General features: G+C 39.3%; 1 protein-coding gene across 5 annotated transcripts in view; it reads left to right on the top strand.

Annotated features, from left to right (window-relative positions):
* SEC11A (SEC11 homolog A, signal peptidase complex subunit) overlaps nucleotides 1-19,529 on the top strand; it is a 40,587-nt gene extending 21,058 nt beyond the window's left edge. The window contains exons 2-7 of one of the 5 annotated variants that reach the window (XM_077873282.1): nucleotides 1,350-1,459; nucleotides 6,990-7,139; nucleotides 13,095-13,214; nucleotides 13,733-13,770; nucleotides 18,758-18,815; nucleotides 19,009-19,529. In XM_077873282.1, coding sequence (XP_077729408.1) covers nucleotides 1,350-1,459; nucleotides 6,990-7,139; nucleotides 13,095-13,214; nucleotides 13,733-13,770; nucleotides 18,758-18,783 — 444 coding nt within the window. In that variant the 3' untranslated portion in view covers nucleotides 18,784-18,815; nucleotides 19,009-19,529. Of the gene's footprint in view, nucleotides 1-222; nucleotides 303-1,349; nucleotides 1,460-6,989; nucleotides 7,140-13,094; nucleotides 13,215-13,732; nucleotides 13,771-18,757; nucleotides 18,816-19,008 lie in introns of all 5 variants that reach the window. The other 4 variants (XM_077873299.1, XM_077873290.1, XM_077873272.1 and 1 more) reach the window with 4 other exon arrangements.
* The last annotated feature ends 957 nt before the right edge of the window (nucleotides 19,530-20,486 follow it).

Genomic DNA, 20,486 nt, shown 5'->3' with positions numbered 1-20,486 from the left:
CATAGAATTTTTTTTTCTGAATCATTTGAAATGGGTTGCAGATAAGACAGTTTACCCCTAACTACTATTGGCTAACTACTAGTAGTGTGCAATATCCTGCATAACCATAATACTATTATCACACCTAAGAAAATTAACACTAATTTCCTAGTATCATTTCATATTTGAGTTTCCCCAATTGACCCCAAAACATCTTTTTTTTTTTTTTTTTTTTTTTTAAAGTAATCTCTACGCCCAGTGTGGGGCTTGAACTCTAAACCCTGAGATCAAGAGTCGCATGCTCTACTGACTAAGCCGGGCAGGTACCCTTTAAAATGTCTTTTGTAATTGGGATTTTTTTTCTTATATGTATTTTTTTCTTTTGAGCCAAGATCCAGTTAATTATGCATTACATTTGGTTATGTCTATCTAGTCCTTTTTGATCTAGAATAGTCTTCCACCTTTATTTTCATGACATTGAAATTTTGAAGACTAGAACAGTTGTCTTGCAGAGTGTCCATATGCATGTATATTTTTTAAAATAACAAAAAGGAGTCAGTCATCCTCTTATCCAGCCTTGTTCAGCACAATTAGTTCACATTATTTCCCTCATTTGAAATGCCTTTCTGGTATCGTATCTGCTTATTGAAGTAGAATTCTACAATTTGTTGAGTAGTGGAAATTCAGTAAGACAGAAAAGGCTGGTCTTCAAGTCCTAATTATGTGACTGACAAGCTGTATGACTTTGGCAAAATTATTTCCTCTGTCTGAGAGTTAAATGCCATCAAATAGCCCATCATTATTAGATATTGTAGGAAAGTAAGTCTGGGAGGAGTATAGAAGCAGTGATTTGTATCAGGAATGTGATTGAACTTCAGGTGAATTGTGGTGAAGCGTAAATGAAATAACAACTACAAAAAGTTTTGAATATAAGCTATTATGTAAGGGTAACACACTGAGTGACCAAACAGGAGGAAGATGTTTGGGGGATGGGAGGCTATGCTGGAATACTGCTAGTGTAATTATTACAGTTTTAAGGAATGTTTCAGAACTTCAGCTGGCCTAATAGTACTACTTGAAACTCTTTTGGGGTAAAATTTTTTTTTAAAGATTTTATTTATTTATTCATTCATGAAAGACACACAGAGAGAGGCAGAGACACAGGCAGAGGGAGAAGCAGGCTCCAGGCTGGGAGCCCTATATGGGACTCGATCCCAGGTCTCCAGGATCTCGCCCTGGGCCAAAGGCAGGTACTAAACCGCTGAGCCACGCAGAGATCCCTTGGGGGAAATTTTTTAAATGATACTACTCTCAGTTGCTTTCTGGAGTGGGGATAATTATGGATCTCGTTTCTTCTCTTGTTCTTACAGCTGTATTATCAAGTCCTAAATTTTGGAATGATTGTCTCCTCGGCACTAATGATCTGGAAGGGGCTGATGGTCATAACTGGAAGTGAAAGTCCAATTGTAGTGGTGCTCAGGTAACAATTTTTCTTTTCAAGGCATAGAATTGCATGGTATTACTTAAGAGAAAAACTGAGAAATTAAATAACTATTGTATTATTCCTCTAGAAACTATGGTTTCCCAGAAAAGGGCCTGAAAGAAAATTAGTTACTATTCTTCAACTGTGAGAAAATGTGCAGCCTCATTAGGCACTTAGAATTCAGACCCCCAAGGGCTCATGACTTCTCTATAAAACGTTTACAATGTGAGTTTTATTTTTGGCACATCTCTTAAGAAAAGTGTTTCAATGTGTACTGTATTTTCCTGAAATTCTTATGTCTTCTTCCTTTTCATACATCAGGGCTGCTCTTTAGTTGTCAGTTTGCTGGATTAGGTATCCTCTCCACAAATTAACAGTTTTTCTGCAGCATGTTCTCAGTGTCAGTACAGAAACATCACTAATTATTTCCATGTTTCCTGCTGACCTTTAAATATCACTTCTAAACAGACTTCAGAAATTTTGAAGATATTAGCTGCCTCTTAAAGTGGCAGTACTGAATCTTTTCCCACTGTGCTTCCTTCTATGTCCTTGAATTCATACTCTAGTGATTTTAAAATCCTAAACTAGTAACTAACTCCATTTTGGAGAATTATCACTTCCTTGTTTAAGTGAATCTTAAAGTAAGTAATCTTATCTTAAAGTAATCTATAAAGTAAATCTTTATAGTTCTGTCTTATTTGGGACTTAATTATGTAAGTTATTTCAAGTCTTTTCAAGAGATAATGGTATATAAATATAAAAGAAATCATTAACATTATCTAGAGTATATTAAGTACTATTACTTAAATAGTACATTACTCTTAAGATCAATTTGATTCTGGGATGCCTGGGTGGCTCAGTGGTTGAGCATCTGCTTTCGGCTCAGGGTGTGATCCTGGGATCTGGGATTGAGTCCTGCACCAGGCTCCCTGTGGGGAGCCTGCTTCTCCCTCTGTCTATGTCTCTACCTCTCTCTCACTCTGTCTCTCTCATGAATAAATAAATAAATCTTTAAAAAAAATCAATTTGATTCCTTCATTGTCATATTTGTATATACAGGCTTTAGCAACAAGTGGTTCCAAGACCCACTGTTTTGCTCTTACCTTATTCCTACTCTTACTCATACCTTTGTTCTATGTTTATTAATGAACACATCCAGCTGTAATTTTGGAGATCCAAAGGCATGTATGTATTTTATTAGCTGGGAAAGCATTTAATGTACTACTCTGGGAGTACAGAGACAGGGCCCCAAGTTCCCAGACAGTTTTAAATTCAGTGGAGAGCTTCAGTTTCAAACACTGACAGAAGGAGAAGCCACACTAATTGGCCTTGTGGGAATAGGGTATAGTGAGAGAGCCCAGGGAGGCTTCTTTTAGAGATTCTTCTGGGATTATTTCATATTGAGCTTCCTTCAGTGGAGATGCTTAAGGACAATCTAATGACCTTTAAATTGGGGATGTTGGCGTGAAGAGGGGATTCCACTGAGGACCTGCTCAACACAGTGGTGGTCCTGGAAACAGTTCATTTCTGCTACAGCTGGAAATTTGATAGTATTAGTTGGGGCTTAAAAGTGGTGTTTGGACAAGTTATTTCGCAGGAAGGTTTATTTATATACTAGGCTTTTCTGATTACCAATGTGAAATAAAGAAAGGAAATTAAAAGAGACCAGGTCCTATTGGAACAAAATCTGGTCAAGACTAGAAGAAGCAGTCATTAGAGAAAAGTAATGTATGTGGTTCGGTGGCCAAGAAAAACCATGTATTATAATAATTATCTGGCACCAAATATGCCTCAGAGGATTCAAGGTAACTGAGAATCCACTTTTAGGACTGGGTGAGGTCATTGGGGATAAAGACAAATAACTTTTTAAAATAAAAATACTTACTTTAGGGCACCTGGGTGACTTAGTCCATTAAGTGTCTGACTTCAGCTCAGGTCATGATTCTGGAGTCCTGGGATCGAGCCCCAAGTCAGACTCCCTACTCAGCAGAGAGCCTGCTTCTCCCTCTCCCTAGGTGCCTCCACCATGCTCTCTGTATCTCAAATGAATAAATAAAATCTTTTTTAAAAATTATTTTTTAAATTCCAATATTTAACACACAGTGTTATGTTGGTTTCAGGTGAAGATAAATACTTTCTTATTATTTTTTTAATTAGAGTTTCAGGAAACAATCAAAACTTTTTTTTCCCATTTATAGATAGAGCTGAAGTCAGTTTAAAAATATTTAAGTGGTTTATATTTAACTTTGTTTTTAAGATTTTATTTATTTATTCATGAGAGACAGAGAGAGAGAGAGAGAGAGAGAGAGGCAGAGACACAGGCAGAAGCAGGCTCCACGCAGGGAGCCTGATGTGGGACTCGATCCCGGGACTCTAGGATCATGCCTTGGGCTGAAGGCAGGTGCTAAACCACTGAGCCACCCAGGGATCCTCTATATTAAACTTCTTATAAAATTTACAATTGATGTATTAAATTTAAAAGTATACTTTAATCAGGTAATGGTAAGAAGTTTACTAATAATATATTTAATGTTTAAAAGGTTTCCCCTAGTTTATTTCTTCAATGGTCCTCTCACTGCACACTGTTTTTAAGATTTATTCATTTATTTGAGAGAGAGAGCGCATATGCAGGGTGGGGGCGGGGGGCAGAAGGAAAGAGAGAATCCTAAGCAGAAAGCTGAGTGTGGAGCCCAGTGCAGGGCTGGATCCCATGATTCTGAGATCTGGACCTGAGCTGAAATCAACAATCAACTAAGCCACTCAGGTGCCCCACTACACCTGTTTTTAATGCCACCTGTATCTGAATTTTTAAATCTTTTTATTTCTCATCCAACTTTCTTCCCTAAAATCTAGCCTCTTGTTTTCACCCTGCACTGGACATCTCCATCTGAACATGGTGGTTGAAACTCCTTGATGTTTCACTTGAAACTCCTTGTAATAAAAGTAAAATTCGTCTCCTTTTTCCACACACTTGTTCTTTTTCCTCTTATTTCTGTGACTGTCACTGACATCTGCTCCTTTGCCATTGTTAAAAACCCAGGTGTCAGGGCAGGCCCGGTGGGTTAGAGGTTTAGCGCCACCTTCAGCCCAGGGCGTGATCCTGGGGACCCAGGATCAAGTCCCACATCAGGTTCTCTGCATGGAGCCTGCTTCCCCCTCTGCCTGTGTCTCTACCTCCCACCCCCGTGTCCCTAATAAATAAATAAAATCTTAAAAAAAAAAAAAAAAAAAGAAACCCAGATGTCATCCTCCTCACCCCGTTATATCAGGTTGGCCATCAGATTTGTTATTTTTCCTCCTCTTTCTTAGACTCTTTTATAGTTGTCTTCCCTGCTGCTGTTCTGTTTCAGGCCCTCCTCATTTCCTGCCTGGGCTGTTGTAGTGACCTCTAAAAATACGCTTTTAGAATCAGCAAGAGTTTATATATTTTCATTATATGAAATGTTGAAAACACAAAAAGTCTACCCATAGTTCTGGGATATAATCACTATTAACATTTTAGTTTCTTTTTTGATGTATATTCTTTTTTCTTTTTTTTTTTAAGATTTATTTATTTATTTATTTATGATAGACATAGAGAGAGAGAGAGAGAGAGAGAGAGAGGCAGAGAGAGGCAGAGACACAGGAGGAGGGAGAAGCAGGCTCCATGCCGGGAGCCCGACGTGGGACTTGATCCCGGGACTCCAGGATCGCGCCCTGGGCCAAAGGCAGGCGCCAAACCGCTGAGCCACCCAGGGATCCCCTTTTTTCATGTATATTCTTATGTAATTGAAGTAATTCTATATGTGCATCCTTTATGTGTCCCCTTATGATTCTCCTGTGTCCATATTTTTAATAGCACTTTTAATGATTGCCAAGAATTCATTTATAAGTATTGGCCTGGACACCTGGTCTGCCAGTCTACCTTTTGGCCTTTTCTAGTTACTCATTAATTCAATAAATATTTAAATGTGCTCTGCATATTCTATACCTTCTGAAATTATGACTTTTAAATGTAAACGTGATGATACTCCCCGCTGAAAATTCTAGAATGGCTCAGAGGCAGGTTAGCACAGTGAGAGTGGATTCTGTTGGACTCCCTTTTCAAATTTCACCTTTATCATTTTTTTAAAATTTATAACTGTATACCTTTCTAAGCCTCAATTTCCTTGTTTGTAAAGTTAGGATAATAAGAGTATCTACATCATAGAGTTGCTCTGAAGATTGCTTAAAAAGAAACAACTTAGAATGGCACTTTGTATATAGTAAGTGCTTAATAAAAATGAGCCATTACACTGTAGCAGCTCAGCTTTTATCTGTTTTATTTTTTAAAAGATTTTATTTATTTATTAGAGAGAGGGGAGAACACAAGTGGGATGGGAGGCACAGAGAGAAGCAGACTCCCCACTGAGCAGGGAGCCCAATGGAGTCTCAGTCCTGGGACTCTGATCCTACTGTCCCGGGATCGATTCCCACATCCAGTCCCACATTAGGCTCCCTGCATGGAGCCTGCTTCTTTCTCAGCCTCTGTCTCTGTGTCTCTCATGAATAAATAAATAAAATCTTAAAAAAAAAAAAAAAAAGAAAGGAAACTGGAGCTTGAGTTTTGAAAATTATACTTATGGGCTGCTTCTTTTTTTTTTTTTTAATTTTTATTTATGTATTCATGAGAGAGACCCACAGAGAGGCAGAGACCTAGGCAGGAGGAGAAGCAGACTCCTTGCAGGGAGCCCCATGAGGGACTTGATCCTGGACTCCTGGATCATGCCCTGAGCCAAAGGCAGGCACAACAGCTGAGCCACCCGGGCATCCCTAGACTACTTCTAAATAGCAAGAAAAGGTTAAATTGCTGCAGATATCTTAGGACCTTGAAGAACTTGGTATAGTATAGGACAGGGGAGAGGTGAGAAGGCATTCTAGAAGTTTGTCCTCACTAATTACCACAGAATTGAAGCCTTTCCTTGTTTCTGAAATTCTTAAAAAAATCTCTGCTATTATTCTTAGTTTTCTTTCTTGTTTCTCTTTTTAAAATAAATAAGTTGATAACAGAAGCATTATCTTGGTAGCTGACTGCTCTTTGACTTGATGGGCTGTTTTCCCTTCTTAATGGTTCAAAACCGTAAGGTCATCTTAGTCTCTATAAATGGCAGAAGATGATCCAGTTCTCATTTGAATATTTGAATGTATTTAGCATTTTCAGATGAGGTGAGAATAAGGGCAGTGATTATAAAGTTCATTCTTTTATATTCCCTTTGTCACTTGAAATTTTAAAAGGTTAAGGAATTAGTAACATTGCCCTTTTCAAGACTGAAGCTCCTTTGAATAGTAATGCTTGAAACAAATCTAGTCAGTAAAGGCTAATAACTATAGTAACTTTTGTGTAACTTGTTAGTTTGTGGAAACCATATTTTGAGAACAACATACATGGATGCTGATATATTTGTTTAAGTATCAAATATACTCCAGGGGTGATATTTGTGATTGGTTAACTTTTGAAAGTGAATTGAATCTTACACTTTTTGTTTTCTATATATTCTCTCTCTCCTAGTGGCAGCATGGAGCCAGCATTTCATAGAGGAGATCTTCTCTTTTTAACAAATCGAGTTGAAGATCCCATCCGAGTGGGAGAAATTGTTGTTTTTAGGATAGAAGGAAGAGAGATTCCTATAGTTCACCGAGTCTTGAAGATTCATGAAAAGTATGTGCAAACTGTACCTTCTCTGTTTTAAGATATTTTCATATTTTATGTTTGCAGTATTTAATTTTGATAACCTGAAGGCTAAGAAGAGTGGGAAATGCCTCGGTTCTTCTTCCAATCCATTTTTATGAATGTCTGAAGGCTTGGTGAACATTTAGAAAACTAGTTATTTATTAATTAATTAATTTATTTATTTTCTAGAAGTTTTTCTTGGTTTTCTTTTTACTTCCCAACCAGATCCCCCTGTGTATCACCCCCCCCCAAAAAAAATGACATAAAGGTTGATCCCAAATAGAATCTTCCAATGTAAAAAAAAAAAAAAAAAAAAGAATCTTCCAATGTAATTGATGAGATAGCCCTTCCTAATCTTTCCAAAACAAAACAAAACAAAACCTTTATGGCAATCTAACAGCCATGTCAAATAAGAATAAATTTACCAACTTTTTTAAATTCCAAAGAAAGCGTCTTTTTTTTTTTTTGAGATTTTATTTTTAAGTAATCTCTATACCCAACATGGGGCTCAAACTCACATCTCCAAGATCAAGGGTCACCAGTTGAGCCAGCCAGGTGCCCCTAAATTCCAAAGAAAATTTCTAAAATTAAGTTACTCTTTTAAACGTAGACTCTTGCATTTTAGAATTAGAAAGGACATATGTAAAACCTTTAGTATCACCTGGACATGGATGTAGGCCATAACAATGAGCAAAAAATTTCATCTCTCTGGGTCTGTTTCCTTACCTATAATATTAAGAGATTTAGGAAGATGAATTACAAGATCTGTGAGTTCTGAGCCTATGCTTCCCTGTCCAGCTCCACATTCCTCACACCCTCCCTTCCAAATCCAGAGTATTCTAGTTATGGAAAACATTCAGGAGGGAAGGAAAGAAAGAAATGAAGGAAAAGATAGGTGTCCTGGAGGACACACAGAGGGGAATAAAAACAATGAGACAGTGATTTAGGTTCTTGAGAATGAGAGAGACTTAAATAAATATTATGTTATTCTTGCCCTACCCTCTAGAGTAATTTATTTTCTCCACTTAAACAAGAGGGGACTGCCAGCTGTTGCTTTTTGAAAATCCACATAACCACTTTAGTTTAAAAGAGTTCTTTCTTCATTGGTGAAATAAAGATCAGACTGCTCTTTTTTTTTTTTTTTCAAACTTCAGTATATATTTTGAAAGATTATAAATTTTTTTTTTATAGATTTTTGGAATTTTCCTTTCTTACTTGTAGTCCTTGTGGTTTAAAGATTATAATTTTAAAATGGCATTCTACCATTGACTAGGAAGGAATAACTAAACTCTTTTTAGAAATTTAGTTTAGAATTGTGTAGGTTTATCCAGTACAGGTTCTCAAAGTGGATTTGCGTTATATTCTTAGCACTGCATGTTGTTAGCAAAGCAGAGCCAACTTTTCCCTGAACTTATCAGAGAAAATCAAATGACACTCAGACCCTACTTTTGGTTAGAGCAGAAGCATTTTTATATGCAATCCTTTGGAATTGAATGAGTTTTTTATTTTAAACAGTTTGATCTTGTTCTAGGGCAGGCTCACTGACAGATACTATAAAATAAAAAATAACAGAATTCTGAATATTGTAAGATGTACGGTCCTACTAATCCCGGGTTTTTGGTGATTCATTTTAGACTCCTGAGATGTGTTCAACTTGAAGACCTGTTTATTTTATTTTATTTTTTAAAGATTTTATTTATTTATTCATGAGAAACACAGAGAGGCAGAGATGTAGGCAGAGGGAGAAGCAGGCTCCCTGTGGGGAGCCCGATGTGGGACTTGATCCCGGGATCCCGACCTGAGCCAAAGGCAAGTGCTCAACCACTGAGCCACCCAGGTGCCCAAAGTCCTGTTTAGATAACAGATCTAATTAATATTGTGAAGCTTCCAATTTCCTTTTTTCTTTTGGGGAGACTAAAATAACTGATTGTGATAATCATTTAATCTCATAGTGCTAACAATGTTCTTAAATATGGGACTAAATGACAGCCAGAATGGATGAAATGTTTATAATAAATGTGCCCTGAACGTTTTCAGGCTGAATTTTACACTGTTATTCATCTGAATGTTGTTTTAGGAAATAAAATCCTGAACTTTATGGGCAGCCCGGGTGGCTCAGCGTTTAGCACCGCCTTCAGCCCAGGGTATGATCCTGGAGACCCGGGATCGAGTCCCACGTCAGGCTCCCTACATCGAGCCTGCTTCTCCCTCTGCCTGTGTCTCTGCCTCTCTCTCTTTCTGTATCTCTCTCATGAATAAATAAATAAAATCTTAAAAAAAAAAATCCTGAACTTTAGGAAGAGTAGAGGTAGGATTCATTCAGCTGACCTCTCTCTTTGGTCTCATTCCTCCTTTTTCTCTCCACCTGCTGCTTACGTACCATGCCTTCTTTTTTCATATATTGACTCTCCATCTTGTGAACATTCTTATTATATAGCATAGAATAAGATACTGTATAAAATTGGGAAATAACAGCAAATAAAACCATATGCAACCTTAACACCCAGAGAGAATGTTAAATTTTGGGTAATTCTCTCTGTTTCATAAATAGACATTTTCTTTCCTGTACAACACTGGGATCTACTCAATACAATTTTGGTAACATGTTTATCTCATGAACATATGGTAGAAGGTACCTGGTATTGCCACATATGCAAAGAATCCCTGAACTAAAAGATCAGCTTGCCAAGCACTGCTTAAAAATATATTGATAATAGGCCCATGAATCTGAATCTGCTCTTTCTGCCTAGTATGGTCATGACCTCTTCCTACCTGTTCTCTAGAGGACACTAACGCCACACACTGAGCTGTCTGACCAGGCAGTGGGAAAGCAGACATAATCCAGGATGTAGCTCTAGTGCACTGCTGAGCTCAGGCAAAATGCTCTTGTAAGGGACAATAAGAAACTTCCAGTATTTGTAATAGGTTGTTTGGAGGAGTAAATAGTACATGGGGAAAAAGTGATCGGTGGTGTTTTCAAAAGACTCAACCTTTTCCTGCATTTATTGAAGTTACTGTGTTTTTAAGTGAGTAAAAAATGGGGAATTCTTGCTCCTGGCTCATATAATAGGGCTGTGAGACATGTCCGCAGGCAGGGTTACCCATGCTCTGGCAGGTGGCGAAACATCTTCTTTGTGTCCTCTCCCCTCACCTACTCTCATTTTCCATTTTCTTCCAACAAAAATGAGTCAGGAAAGAACTAGCATATAGTGTTGTCTGTGTTTTCATTTGAGAGACATCATTTTGAATATTATCAGTTGACTTGATTCTCTTGGGTAGTTCTTCACATTAGCCTGCTAGTCATCCGCTCTTCATGCTTACATTTTTCCCCACATATACATTTATTTTATTTTATTTATTCATGAGAGACACAGAGAGAGGCAGAGACATAGGCTGAGGGAGAAGCAGGCTCCCTGTGGGAAGCCCGATGTGGGACTCAATCCTAGGACCCTGGGATCATGACCTGAGCCAAAGGCAGACTCTCCACCACTGAGCCACTCAGGTGCCCTCCACACACACACACACTCATATAAATTTGTACTTTGTCTTATTTTATAGCCTACTCTGATACACATTTTCCAAGTTGAGCTTAGTATATAAGGTATTATAGTTTGATGCTGATGAATACTGGCACGTGGTCAATTGTTTGGAAGGAGAAATTTTGCCATTGGGATGACTTAATCCTTAGCTTTGCTTTTTCTGTGCAGAGAGATAGATTGTTTTGTGCCCACTTGGCTTTTTAGGGTCTTACTTTTTCTTATATAGAAAGTGATTAATTCTTCCCGCCTAATATCACAGTATTATGATGGTTGAATTAAGCTGCAAGCACGTCGAGCTCCTTGGAGATTGATCATATTAAATATTTGGTCCATATGGCAGCCAGGGAAGGCCCTATGTAAGTGTGTCACCAGTTAGCCTTTGGGGCCTCTGGAGTGGGGAGTGCTGGGATGGATCTGGACAGTGGGTTGAGCAGGAGCCACTGCCACCATTGCCTCTCGGTGGATAGAGACCTACCTGCACTTTCTACCACAGCTCTAGCAGTCTCTCCCAGTACCATCCCAGGGCAGGGAACTCGGGTATGCTGGTGTGTTTTGTCAGCAAATGGAGGACTCTCCTCAAACAGAGTCTCCTGTAGTGTCCCTGTCCTGTCCTGGGGAACGTTTCTGTTCCCCCATTTCCCTTTCCTCAAATTTGATGTTACTTTTCTGGGCTTGCTGTTGTTTTCATGGCTGAGTAGACTCTCCGTGCCTGTGCTCCTGACTTGCACTCTTGCAGCTGGCTCCCCTTGGCACCTGCCCTCTTTCACTCCAGAACTTTTCAGACACTTCCTCACTGAGTCGTCAGCTAAGGATTATTTTTCTCTGTATATATTTGCATTTTTTCTAACTGGAATCTCATTTTTAATGTGACTGTTTGCACTTAAGTGTTTTTGGTGTTTGCAACACCTTCCAATTTAGTTTCATCTGCACATTTAGTGTTTGGTGAGCCAGTTTCTGGTTTAGGATCTAAGAAGATATTAGTCAGTAGGAGTCAGAGGCTAATTTTCTTCTGATATGGTAGTTAACCCACACTCAACTTGAATCAGTTTTAAGATACTCTTTATCAAACTGTAAAAAACTATACTTTGCTTTCAGTTAAATTTTAAAATTCCTAGAAACCTCCTGTTCTTTAGCAGAATTAAACTAATAATTTCCTGATCAAGTAAAATGCTTTTCCTATAAACCCTGGCTCATAAAAGCAATGTATATTTTTTGGAGAAAAAAATTAGAAGCTAAAGAAAGCTGTAGATAGCTACTGTTATACCTTGGTTTATCACTTCAGATCTTTTTTACTCTTATTTTTTCTTTCATTTTAGTTTTTAAATATGGAGAATTTCTGAGGCACTTGGCTGGCTTATTAGCTAGTGGAGCCTGCAACTCACAATCTCAGGGTCATGTCAAGCCCCATGTTGGCCTACTTAAAAATAAAATATAAATAAATAAATAAACATGGAGAATTTCTAACATGCTCAGAAGTATACAAAACCGTATAATGAAATCCCATGTACTGTCATCCAGTCCCAATAATTATTAATCTATGGCCAGTTCTGCCCCACTTATATTACCACCTCTTTCCACTCTTCTTCCTGTATTATATGGATCAAATCCTAGATATCATGTCCTATGTAAAAATTTTAGTAAATATCTATATAGCATAAGCAATGAGCTTTTAAAAAACATAACTACATTTAGCATGGTTATACCCCCCCAAAGAACAACCATACCTTTGTATCATTATGTTTCCAATGTTTCCAATCTTTGTTCAAATTCCCAATTGTATCATAAGCTTTTTTTTTTTTTTCTTTTTAACAGTTTGTTTGAATCTAGATTCACATAAGGTCCTTGGTTGCAGTTGGTTGATAAGGCTTTTATAGTCTCTTTTAATTAACCTGTAAATTCTTTCTCCAACTTTCTTTGTTCCTCACAACTTGTTGGTTGAAAAAAGTAGGTTATTCTCTAATTTCCCTAGTATTTGTTGCAGATTATATCCTGTGGGTTAGTTTAATATATTCCTTTCCTTTTTGTATTTATAGAAAATTGGTGGTTTGTGTTTAACTTAATATAAAAATGAGATTATACCGTATATACTATTCTGTAATCTTTTCTTCACTTAATAAAATGTTTATCATCTTCCAGTGTCATTAACTATTCTAATATAACATTGTCTTCAGTGCTTACATATTTAGACTTTCAGCATGTTTCCAGTTTCTCCCTAGTTATAAACACAGCTATGAACATCCTTTTAGCTAAATAGATAATTATTTTGATAGTAGGAATGATGATAAAATATTACAGTTCCACAGCATTTTTGGTTAAGAAAACCAAATTTTGTGCTTGGAAATGGCATGAAGATATTTGATAACTTGACTGTCTCTTACTCTTTTTTTCCCCTTACCCTTTAAAGGCAAAATGGACATATCAAGTTTTTGACCAAAGGAGATAATAATGCCGTTGATGACCGAGGCCTCTATAAACAAGGACAACACTGGCTAGAGAAGAAGGATGTCGTGGGGAGAGCAAGGGGGTAAGCATAAAGGGGAGCATTTACTGAGCTTTCCATGTCCCCTGAAACATGGCCCTCTGTCATATCATCTGATCACATGCAATTGAATAGAATGTGTTGGTCATGGTTCTACCAAATCACCTTGTGTCCTTTGAAAAAAGTATGCTTCTTAAAAGGCATCTAAAACTTGAGGTCTACTGCTCCAGAGAGGAAGTAATGGGGTGCAGGAAAAGAGTAGCATATTAGTGATGAGATGATGAATTGGAGTGACAATTTTAAAAATTCGTTTATTTAATTCAAGAAATGTCATTGGGCACCTTCTTGTAAACCTTGCTAGTTTCGGGGTGGAGGGTGAGGGTCCAGAGCAGTATTGATCCTGCTTCCTGAAACCATATTTCTTAGGTAGTTACTGAGTCAGCAACTTAAAGTATTCATCTAAATTAATTTTATCATGTTTATTTCATACTGCTTTATTTCTAGTCTTAAAATCATTGAGATCAAATGAAATTTAAAAGTTATATTAAGCCTATTTATTTCAGATTTTATCAGGAGAACAGATCAGTGGAGGACAGGAATTGTAAGTTACTGATATGAGGATGTATGGAATTGTTAACTACCTTTTTGTTATTAATAGTATTAACAATAACTCACATTTATCAGGGCTTACTATGTGCCAGAGACTCATTCTAAATTCTTTACAAGTATTACTTCATTTTAACCATGGAACAACCCTAATATTTCCATTCTACAGATGAGGAAACACAGACAGGTTAGGTTCCTTATCTAAGGCCACGCTGATGATGATAAGTGGCTGGCTGACCCCGGAGCCCACCTCTTAACAGCCATCACACCAAAATTATTGGTGTAATACTTCTGAAAGTGGATAGGTTCTGGTTCTTGCTATTTAGAAGCCACATGGGGCTTTTTCCCCTATCAGAACATCTGCTCCTTCTGTAAACACTGGATTCAGAGTGATTCTACTAGAGATCAGGCCACCACACTGAAGCGTTCTCTTTCCACAGATAAGTCAGTGTGAGGTACTAAGTGAAAGCTGCCTCAGTTATAGCATAAGAGATGCTGTTTTGGGGTCAGAGAGATTGGAGCAGAGAAAGCCCCAGTGTGTTTTGTCTCTTTTAAAGCTGTTTGTGTGTATGCCTCCAGTTCAGAGGAACTTCATTTCCTGTGTTGGAGCTAAACATACTTTTTTTTTTCCTTAAGATTTTTATTTATTTTTAAGTAATCTCTACACCCAACATGGGGCTTGAACTCACAACCCTGAGATCAAGAGTCACATGCTCCACCAACTGAGCCAGCCAGGCGCCTGAAACATACTGTTATAATACAAACTAGATCATCAGTGCTTCTGAGAAATCACACTCCCATCACCCACAGCTCCTAAGATGCTGCTAATGTGGTTATTCAGACTTGTCAGTCTCCTTGAGTCTTTTTGTTCAAAGTCAGACTATACCCAGACCTTTAGAATAGCTTTTGTGTCTTTACACAATAAAAACAAAATTTTTTTCCAGATAGTTGCACACTAAAAAATTTTGCACTGAAGCCTAAGGCCCTAAATAAAAACAAGTTAAATAATTTTATTGAAATATCATTCATATATGCTAGGAGATACAATTCACCACTTAGAAGTATACAATTCAGTGGGTTTTATTATATCCACAAGGTTACATAGCCATCAGCACTGTCTAATTTCAGAACATGTCCACACCCCAGAAAGAAAACTCCATTCTCATTTGCAGTCACTCCCCATCCCCTTTTCCCTGCAGCTCCTGGCAACCACTCATCTACTTTCTGTCTCTATGGGTTGCCTGTTCTGGACATTTTATATAAACCGAATCTTACAATATGTAGTCTTAATTTATGTCTGGCTTCTTTCACCTAGCATCATGTTTTCATGTTACAGCATGTAATAAAAACAATTTTAGAAAATGAAACTAATACTGAACCAACTAAGTATTTAATATGGGTGATTCTTTCTCAGTTGAGGAGGTTGAAAACAGAGGAGAAGCTGTAGTGAAAGAAGAGCAGGAGCAAGAGGAGGAAAGGGTGAGAGGCTGGAGGTCGGGAATGGAGAATATCGACAATGGAAAGAGATGTAAAGGAGAAGGAAGAAGCAGAGTAATTGAGCTCTCTGTCGACTGAAACCAGTTTTAAGGATGAGGCTTTTATTATTTATCCTTTTTTTTTTTTTTAAGATTTTACTTATTTATTTGACAGAGAAAGCACAAGCCGGGGGAGCAGCAGGGAGAAGCAGGCTCCTCGCTGAGCAGGAAGCCCGACATGGGGGGCTTAATCCCAGGTGCCTGGGATCATGACCTGAGCAAAAGGCAGACACTTACCCCACTGAACCACCCACGCGCCCCTGGGATGAGGCTTTTGAAATGTACCTTTTACTTAACTTGAAACAGATCATTCTGGAGTAGAAACAATGACCCCTTTTTTCAGTTAGAAGCCATGGTCTAGACTCCCAGATGGAGACTCCTTTGACATCTGACAAAATTATTTTCTCCAAATATCAGCAGGTAGTTTTTCCATCTGAGGGTCCTTCCTCACCAGTGCCTCCCAGGGGCATGTATTTCTCCATATTCTACCTTCTAGATGTTAACTTGGCACAGGCTGCTGTCAGAGTTGACTTTGTGGGTGGCATGTTTTACTTCTTTGCAACCTTCTTCTGCTTATTATCAACTCTGCGCTAGCAAAGTCTCTCCAAGCAGAGCAGGAAAGAGTGCACTGATAAGAATTTAAGATAACTGATGGCAGCAACATTATGTACTTGCCTAGCAGCCCTTTCCTGCTCTGTCCATGGAGGGAAGCAATGAGACAAGCAATCAAATCTTTTCTTTGACTTCGGACTGCCTGTCATATTTTTTGCTTACATTACTCCTAAAGACCAAGTTGCTTCCATTTCTCTCATGGTGGGGTGAGGAAAAACCAACCGTAGAGGGAAAAATGTTTCCATGGAGAACTCATAGGCAGGCTGTGTGATCTGGGAGCTAAAGGTTCTCTGAGCATAGAAACTGCGTGGAGGGAACGGCAAAAGTCTCTATGAGAATGGCTGCTGGTTGATCATCAGACCAGAATCAGCAGCCTGATACTGTTTTAGTAGAAATCACAGATGCTTTTATAGCTTTTCGTCTGCATGTTACTATGAGGCATCTGCCTTCACCTTCTTAAATTAGATGAGTTCATTGAAAGCCATTGTTCTGATGAAGATCTTATGAGACAGCAGTTATAACCGTTACTGCATTACAAAGGAAAAATACATATTAAAAACACAGAAAACCGGGGCAGCCCCGGTAGCCCAGCGGTTTAACGCCGCCTTCGGCCTAGGGCGTGGTCCTGGAGACCCGGGATCTAGTCCATAGTCTGGCTCCCTGCATGGAGCCTGCTTCTCCCTCTGCCTGTGTCTCTGCCTCTCTCTCTCGGTGTGTCTCTCATGAATAAACAAAATCTTAAAAAAAAAAAATTACATACACAGAAAACCTTTGTGTACCCTCCTAGAGCTTAGCTATGCCATTTTGCAGGGACTGTTACTTTTCAGCTCTTAGAGGTTCCAGGGGTTTAAACTAAAACATGGGCCTTAGGAGGGGATATTATTCGCCACCACATGCCTATTCCAGGCATCTCACTAGCTAGAGCTGAGCTTCTGGTGCTGTAGTGTGCAGAAGCATTATTTGGGTCCCACTTCCACAGATCCTCTGACTCAGTAAATCTGGGGAAGACACAGCAGTCTGCATTTTTAACAGGCTATCCAAGTGATTCTGACAAAGGAGGCTTGGTTTTAGGAAACATCAACTTACAGAATGGAAGTTTGAAGATGAGGAGAGAGAGGGGTCCAGTAATGCCACCAGAAGGGAGAGGGGCAGGATGGGGTGAGGACAGGAGACAGGAAATAAGAGAAGTTCTTCAAAGGAAGGAAGTACACCAAAGACAAAATTTCTGTTTTTCAAGCTTGCCTGAGGCTTCGATGGTGGGGGTGTTATGTGGGAGGTGATTTCTGTTTGTTCACCTTTGGCACGTTGCACAGGTTGAAGATGCCCTGAATAGAAACATCTGGGCTATTTTAAAGTATGCAAAGTTCAGTCTCCACCTTAGCCCAACCTCCGTTCTCCAGGACAAACTCTAGGTCAGTATCATTGGGCCTGGCCTGCTCTAGAGTCAGCAGTAAAAGAGGAGGAGAAAGAACAAAGTTGTGAGTTTGCTAACTACCATTTCCTCCCACAGTGACGGGACCCGGCTAACCTTTCCTTTCACCCCTGAATTCTTAGGAGGTTGAGGAGTATTTTCTCTTGAGGGAAGAAGCAAAGTCCTGGGGCAAATGAGATCTCCAAGGGAAAGGAAAAGAAAGAGGTCTGGACATTCAGACATTCACTCAGGCAGTGTTTACTAGATGCCTACCTACTGTGTATTGCCTTGACAATACAGTGGAGAACGAGACTGGCATCATCTTTGCCCTTATACACCTTAGAGTCAAGTAGGAGAGACAGACACATACAGCTAGTTGTGCAACTAATTATGTAATTTTAAAATGTGCCCAAGGCTCCACAGGAAATATATCAGGTCTATGAGAGTATTTAACAGGTGGTTTTATTAGTTTAAGGGGATAAATTTTAGGGCAGCCCCGGTGGCTCAGCAGCTTAGCGCCGCCTTCGGCTTGGGGTGTGATCCTGGAGACCTGGGATCAAGTCCCACGTTGGCGCTCCCTGCATGTATGGAGTCTGCTTGTCCCTCTGCCTGTGTCTCTGCCTCTCTGTCTCTCTCTGTCTGTCATGAATAAATAAATAAAACCTTTTAAAAGGGGGGGGGGGTTAAATTTTAGGGGCAAGGAGAAAGAAAGAGCTAGTGAAAAAACGCAAAGGGATAGCAGCCAAGAGGTGTAGGTGGAGAAATAGATTTGTTGTGTGTTGAAGAAACCAAAGAGGAAGGGATTTCAAGGGAAGTTTGTAGTCCTCAAAGTCAAATTCTGCAGAGATGAAAAGGAAGACGGGAGGTGAGCCTAGTCTACTGCATAAAGCAATTTAAACTGTTCTGGAAGAGTTTTTGGGATTAGGAGCACAAGCTAGATTACAAGTGGTTAACAAATGAGAGGGTGGTGAAATCTTAAGTACTGTAACGAGCTGTTACACTCACTTTTTGGACACTTAACATGAAGTACCTTGTAATGATGTGGCCTTGTTTGCCTTGTTGCCCCAGCCAGGCTGACCGCTCCGGGAAGGTTATGACAACAAACCCCGCCCCTAGCACTGAGTCCACAATTTAGAGTCCCCCACCTGGAAGCCCGAGAGACCTTGGGTCCAGTCCTGGTTCTCCTGCACCGCAGCCACACACCTCAGGCAGAGGCCTCTGTTTCCTCATCTGTAAAATGGTGCTTTTCCTAACTTCCCTGTCACATGACTTGTTGAAAGGATCCAATGGGACAGTCTGTACAAATGGACTCTGTGAACTGAACATGAGTTTTTCTGTGGAAGATACCGAGAACATTCGGTAAATGAGACCGGATACCGAGGAAGTTCTGTGATGACCAGTTTTCTGTTTGCTCATTTGTTTAGATTTGTTCCTTATATTGGAATTGTGACGATCCTCATGAATGACTATCCGAAATTTAAGGTAAGAGCCTCTATGATACATTTCCTTAAACATGTCTTCTTCGGCTTACGTCTGGAAGCTATTAAATGGATTACAGACTAATTGTATGGTTTAGTGATTTGTCATGGTCACAAAGGCCAGCTCATGACCAAACTCTGAGGATGTGGAGACTTCTAAAAGCTTCCCTGACTTGTGTTCTGTGTTTATCTTCTAGTATGCCGTCCTCTTCTTGCTGGGTTTATTCGTGCTGGTCCATCGTGAGTAAGAAGTCTACCTTGCTGTTCCTGGAAGATGCCGTACTTTTCGTTCCTGACTGTTTGGAGTTGATATTGGTCTATGATTGGTGGAGTGCAGAACGTACATGTTGGCGCTTCTTGGTAGCAATGGTTTGCATTAGTTTCTGTTTCCACGCCAGGGTCTGTGTGGGCGGGTGCACCAAGACGCGCACCCGAGGGGACTCTCAATCACAGGATTTCATATGTTGTCATTGTCACACTTTCACATTTTTGTACATCAGTGAATTTTTTATATTAAAAGGTTGAGCCAAAGCCCCCAGTGTTTGTATTTTGAAGCCAAGCTTCACTTCTAAAGTGCCTACAGAGTTCTGTAAATGAAAATGCAGCTCTGCACGAGTTTGAAACCGTCATTCCTCTTTATAAAATGGGAATGGCATATGCTGAGGTGGTCGTAAGTCTTAACTTTTCAAATTTTAAATAAAAGACTTTGCATATTGAACCCCTTATCCCTGACTTGTGTTTGTCGGGAAAGCTTTGCCTTCCTCTGCTGGCTCTTAGCACCCTTTGGGGAGATAAAGGCTTTAATGTGAGCCATCCTTCAGCTAAGAAGGTTGTCCTAACACTAACAAGTGGTGTTTGTTTGTTTGTTTGTTTGTTTTTGTAGAGCAAAAGTAGCCATTGGCATTCATAGGAAATCTCTTAGCCATAAAATTGATTCTTCATTAGGGTGTGACTCAGATGTGTAGAAACGAGTTAGTGTTGCTGAAAGGTTCAGAAAATCTCGCTGTGCTGTAAAGGCTCCATCCTTTTTTGCACCTGAGACACTCTCAGCCCTTTCTACACTGCAGTGTGTTTCAGCATCTGGAGGAAGCAGGAGGAAGGTGCTGGAGGGCTAGGTGCTACTTGTTTTTTAAAAACCCTTTTTTGATTGAGGCTGTTCTCTTAAGTGCCTGACTTCACTTTTCTCTCATATAGACTTAAAGAAGGCTTAAAGTAGTGAATGCAGAGCCCAGTTGTGTCTCTCTTCCTCTCATATTGAGGCAGTTAGGAAAATGGCCAGTGTAGGGTAAGCCAGTGTGTTTTAAGTACAGAATATTCTTAATTCTTTTGTTCTCTTCTTGTATTGTGAAATCTGAAAGTAAGCAAATTTTCTGTGTTGGACTAGATGAGCAGTTTCTATTATTTGTTCAGCCGAGGTAGATCAGCTGAGGTGGAGATCAATCCATGCTTTAATGCTAATGGAATCAGCATTAAACAATGGAGACAATTTACAACTAAGAACAGTTAATCTTCTGAAGCTCTCCCTTATAGAGAATAGTGCCATCAAAATCCATTAACTAGGCTTTAGCCTTTAAATTTTGGATCGGGCTCTTAATGATCTCAACTGAGTATGAAACTTGGCACATCAGTGCTAACAAGTGCTTCTTTGAACCTGCCCGGGAGGCTTGTATTATAC

This window comes from Canis aureus, chromosome 2, assembly GCF_053574225.1.
Source record: "Canis aureus isolate CA01 chromosome 2, VMU_Caureus_v.1.0, whole genome shotgun sequence".
In the NCBI taxonomy this organism is placed as follows: domain Eukaryota; kingdom Metazoa; phylum Chordata; class Mammalia; order Carnivora; family Canidae; genus Canis; species Canis aureus.
Note: the sequence above shows the minus strand (reverse complement) of the source record. Positions and strands in the feature narration are given on the sequence as shown.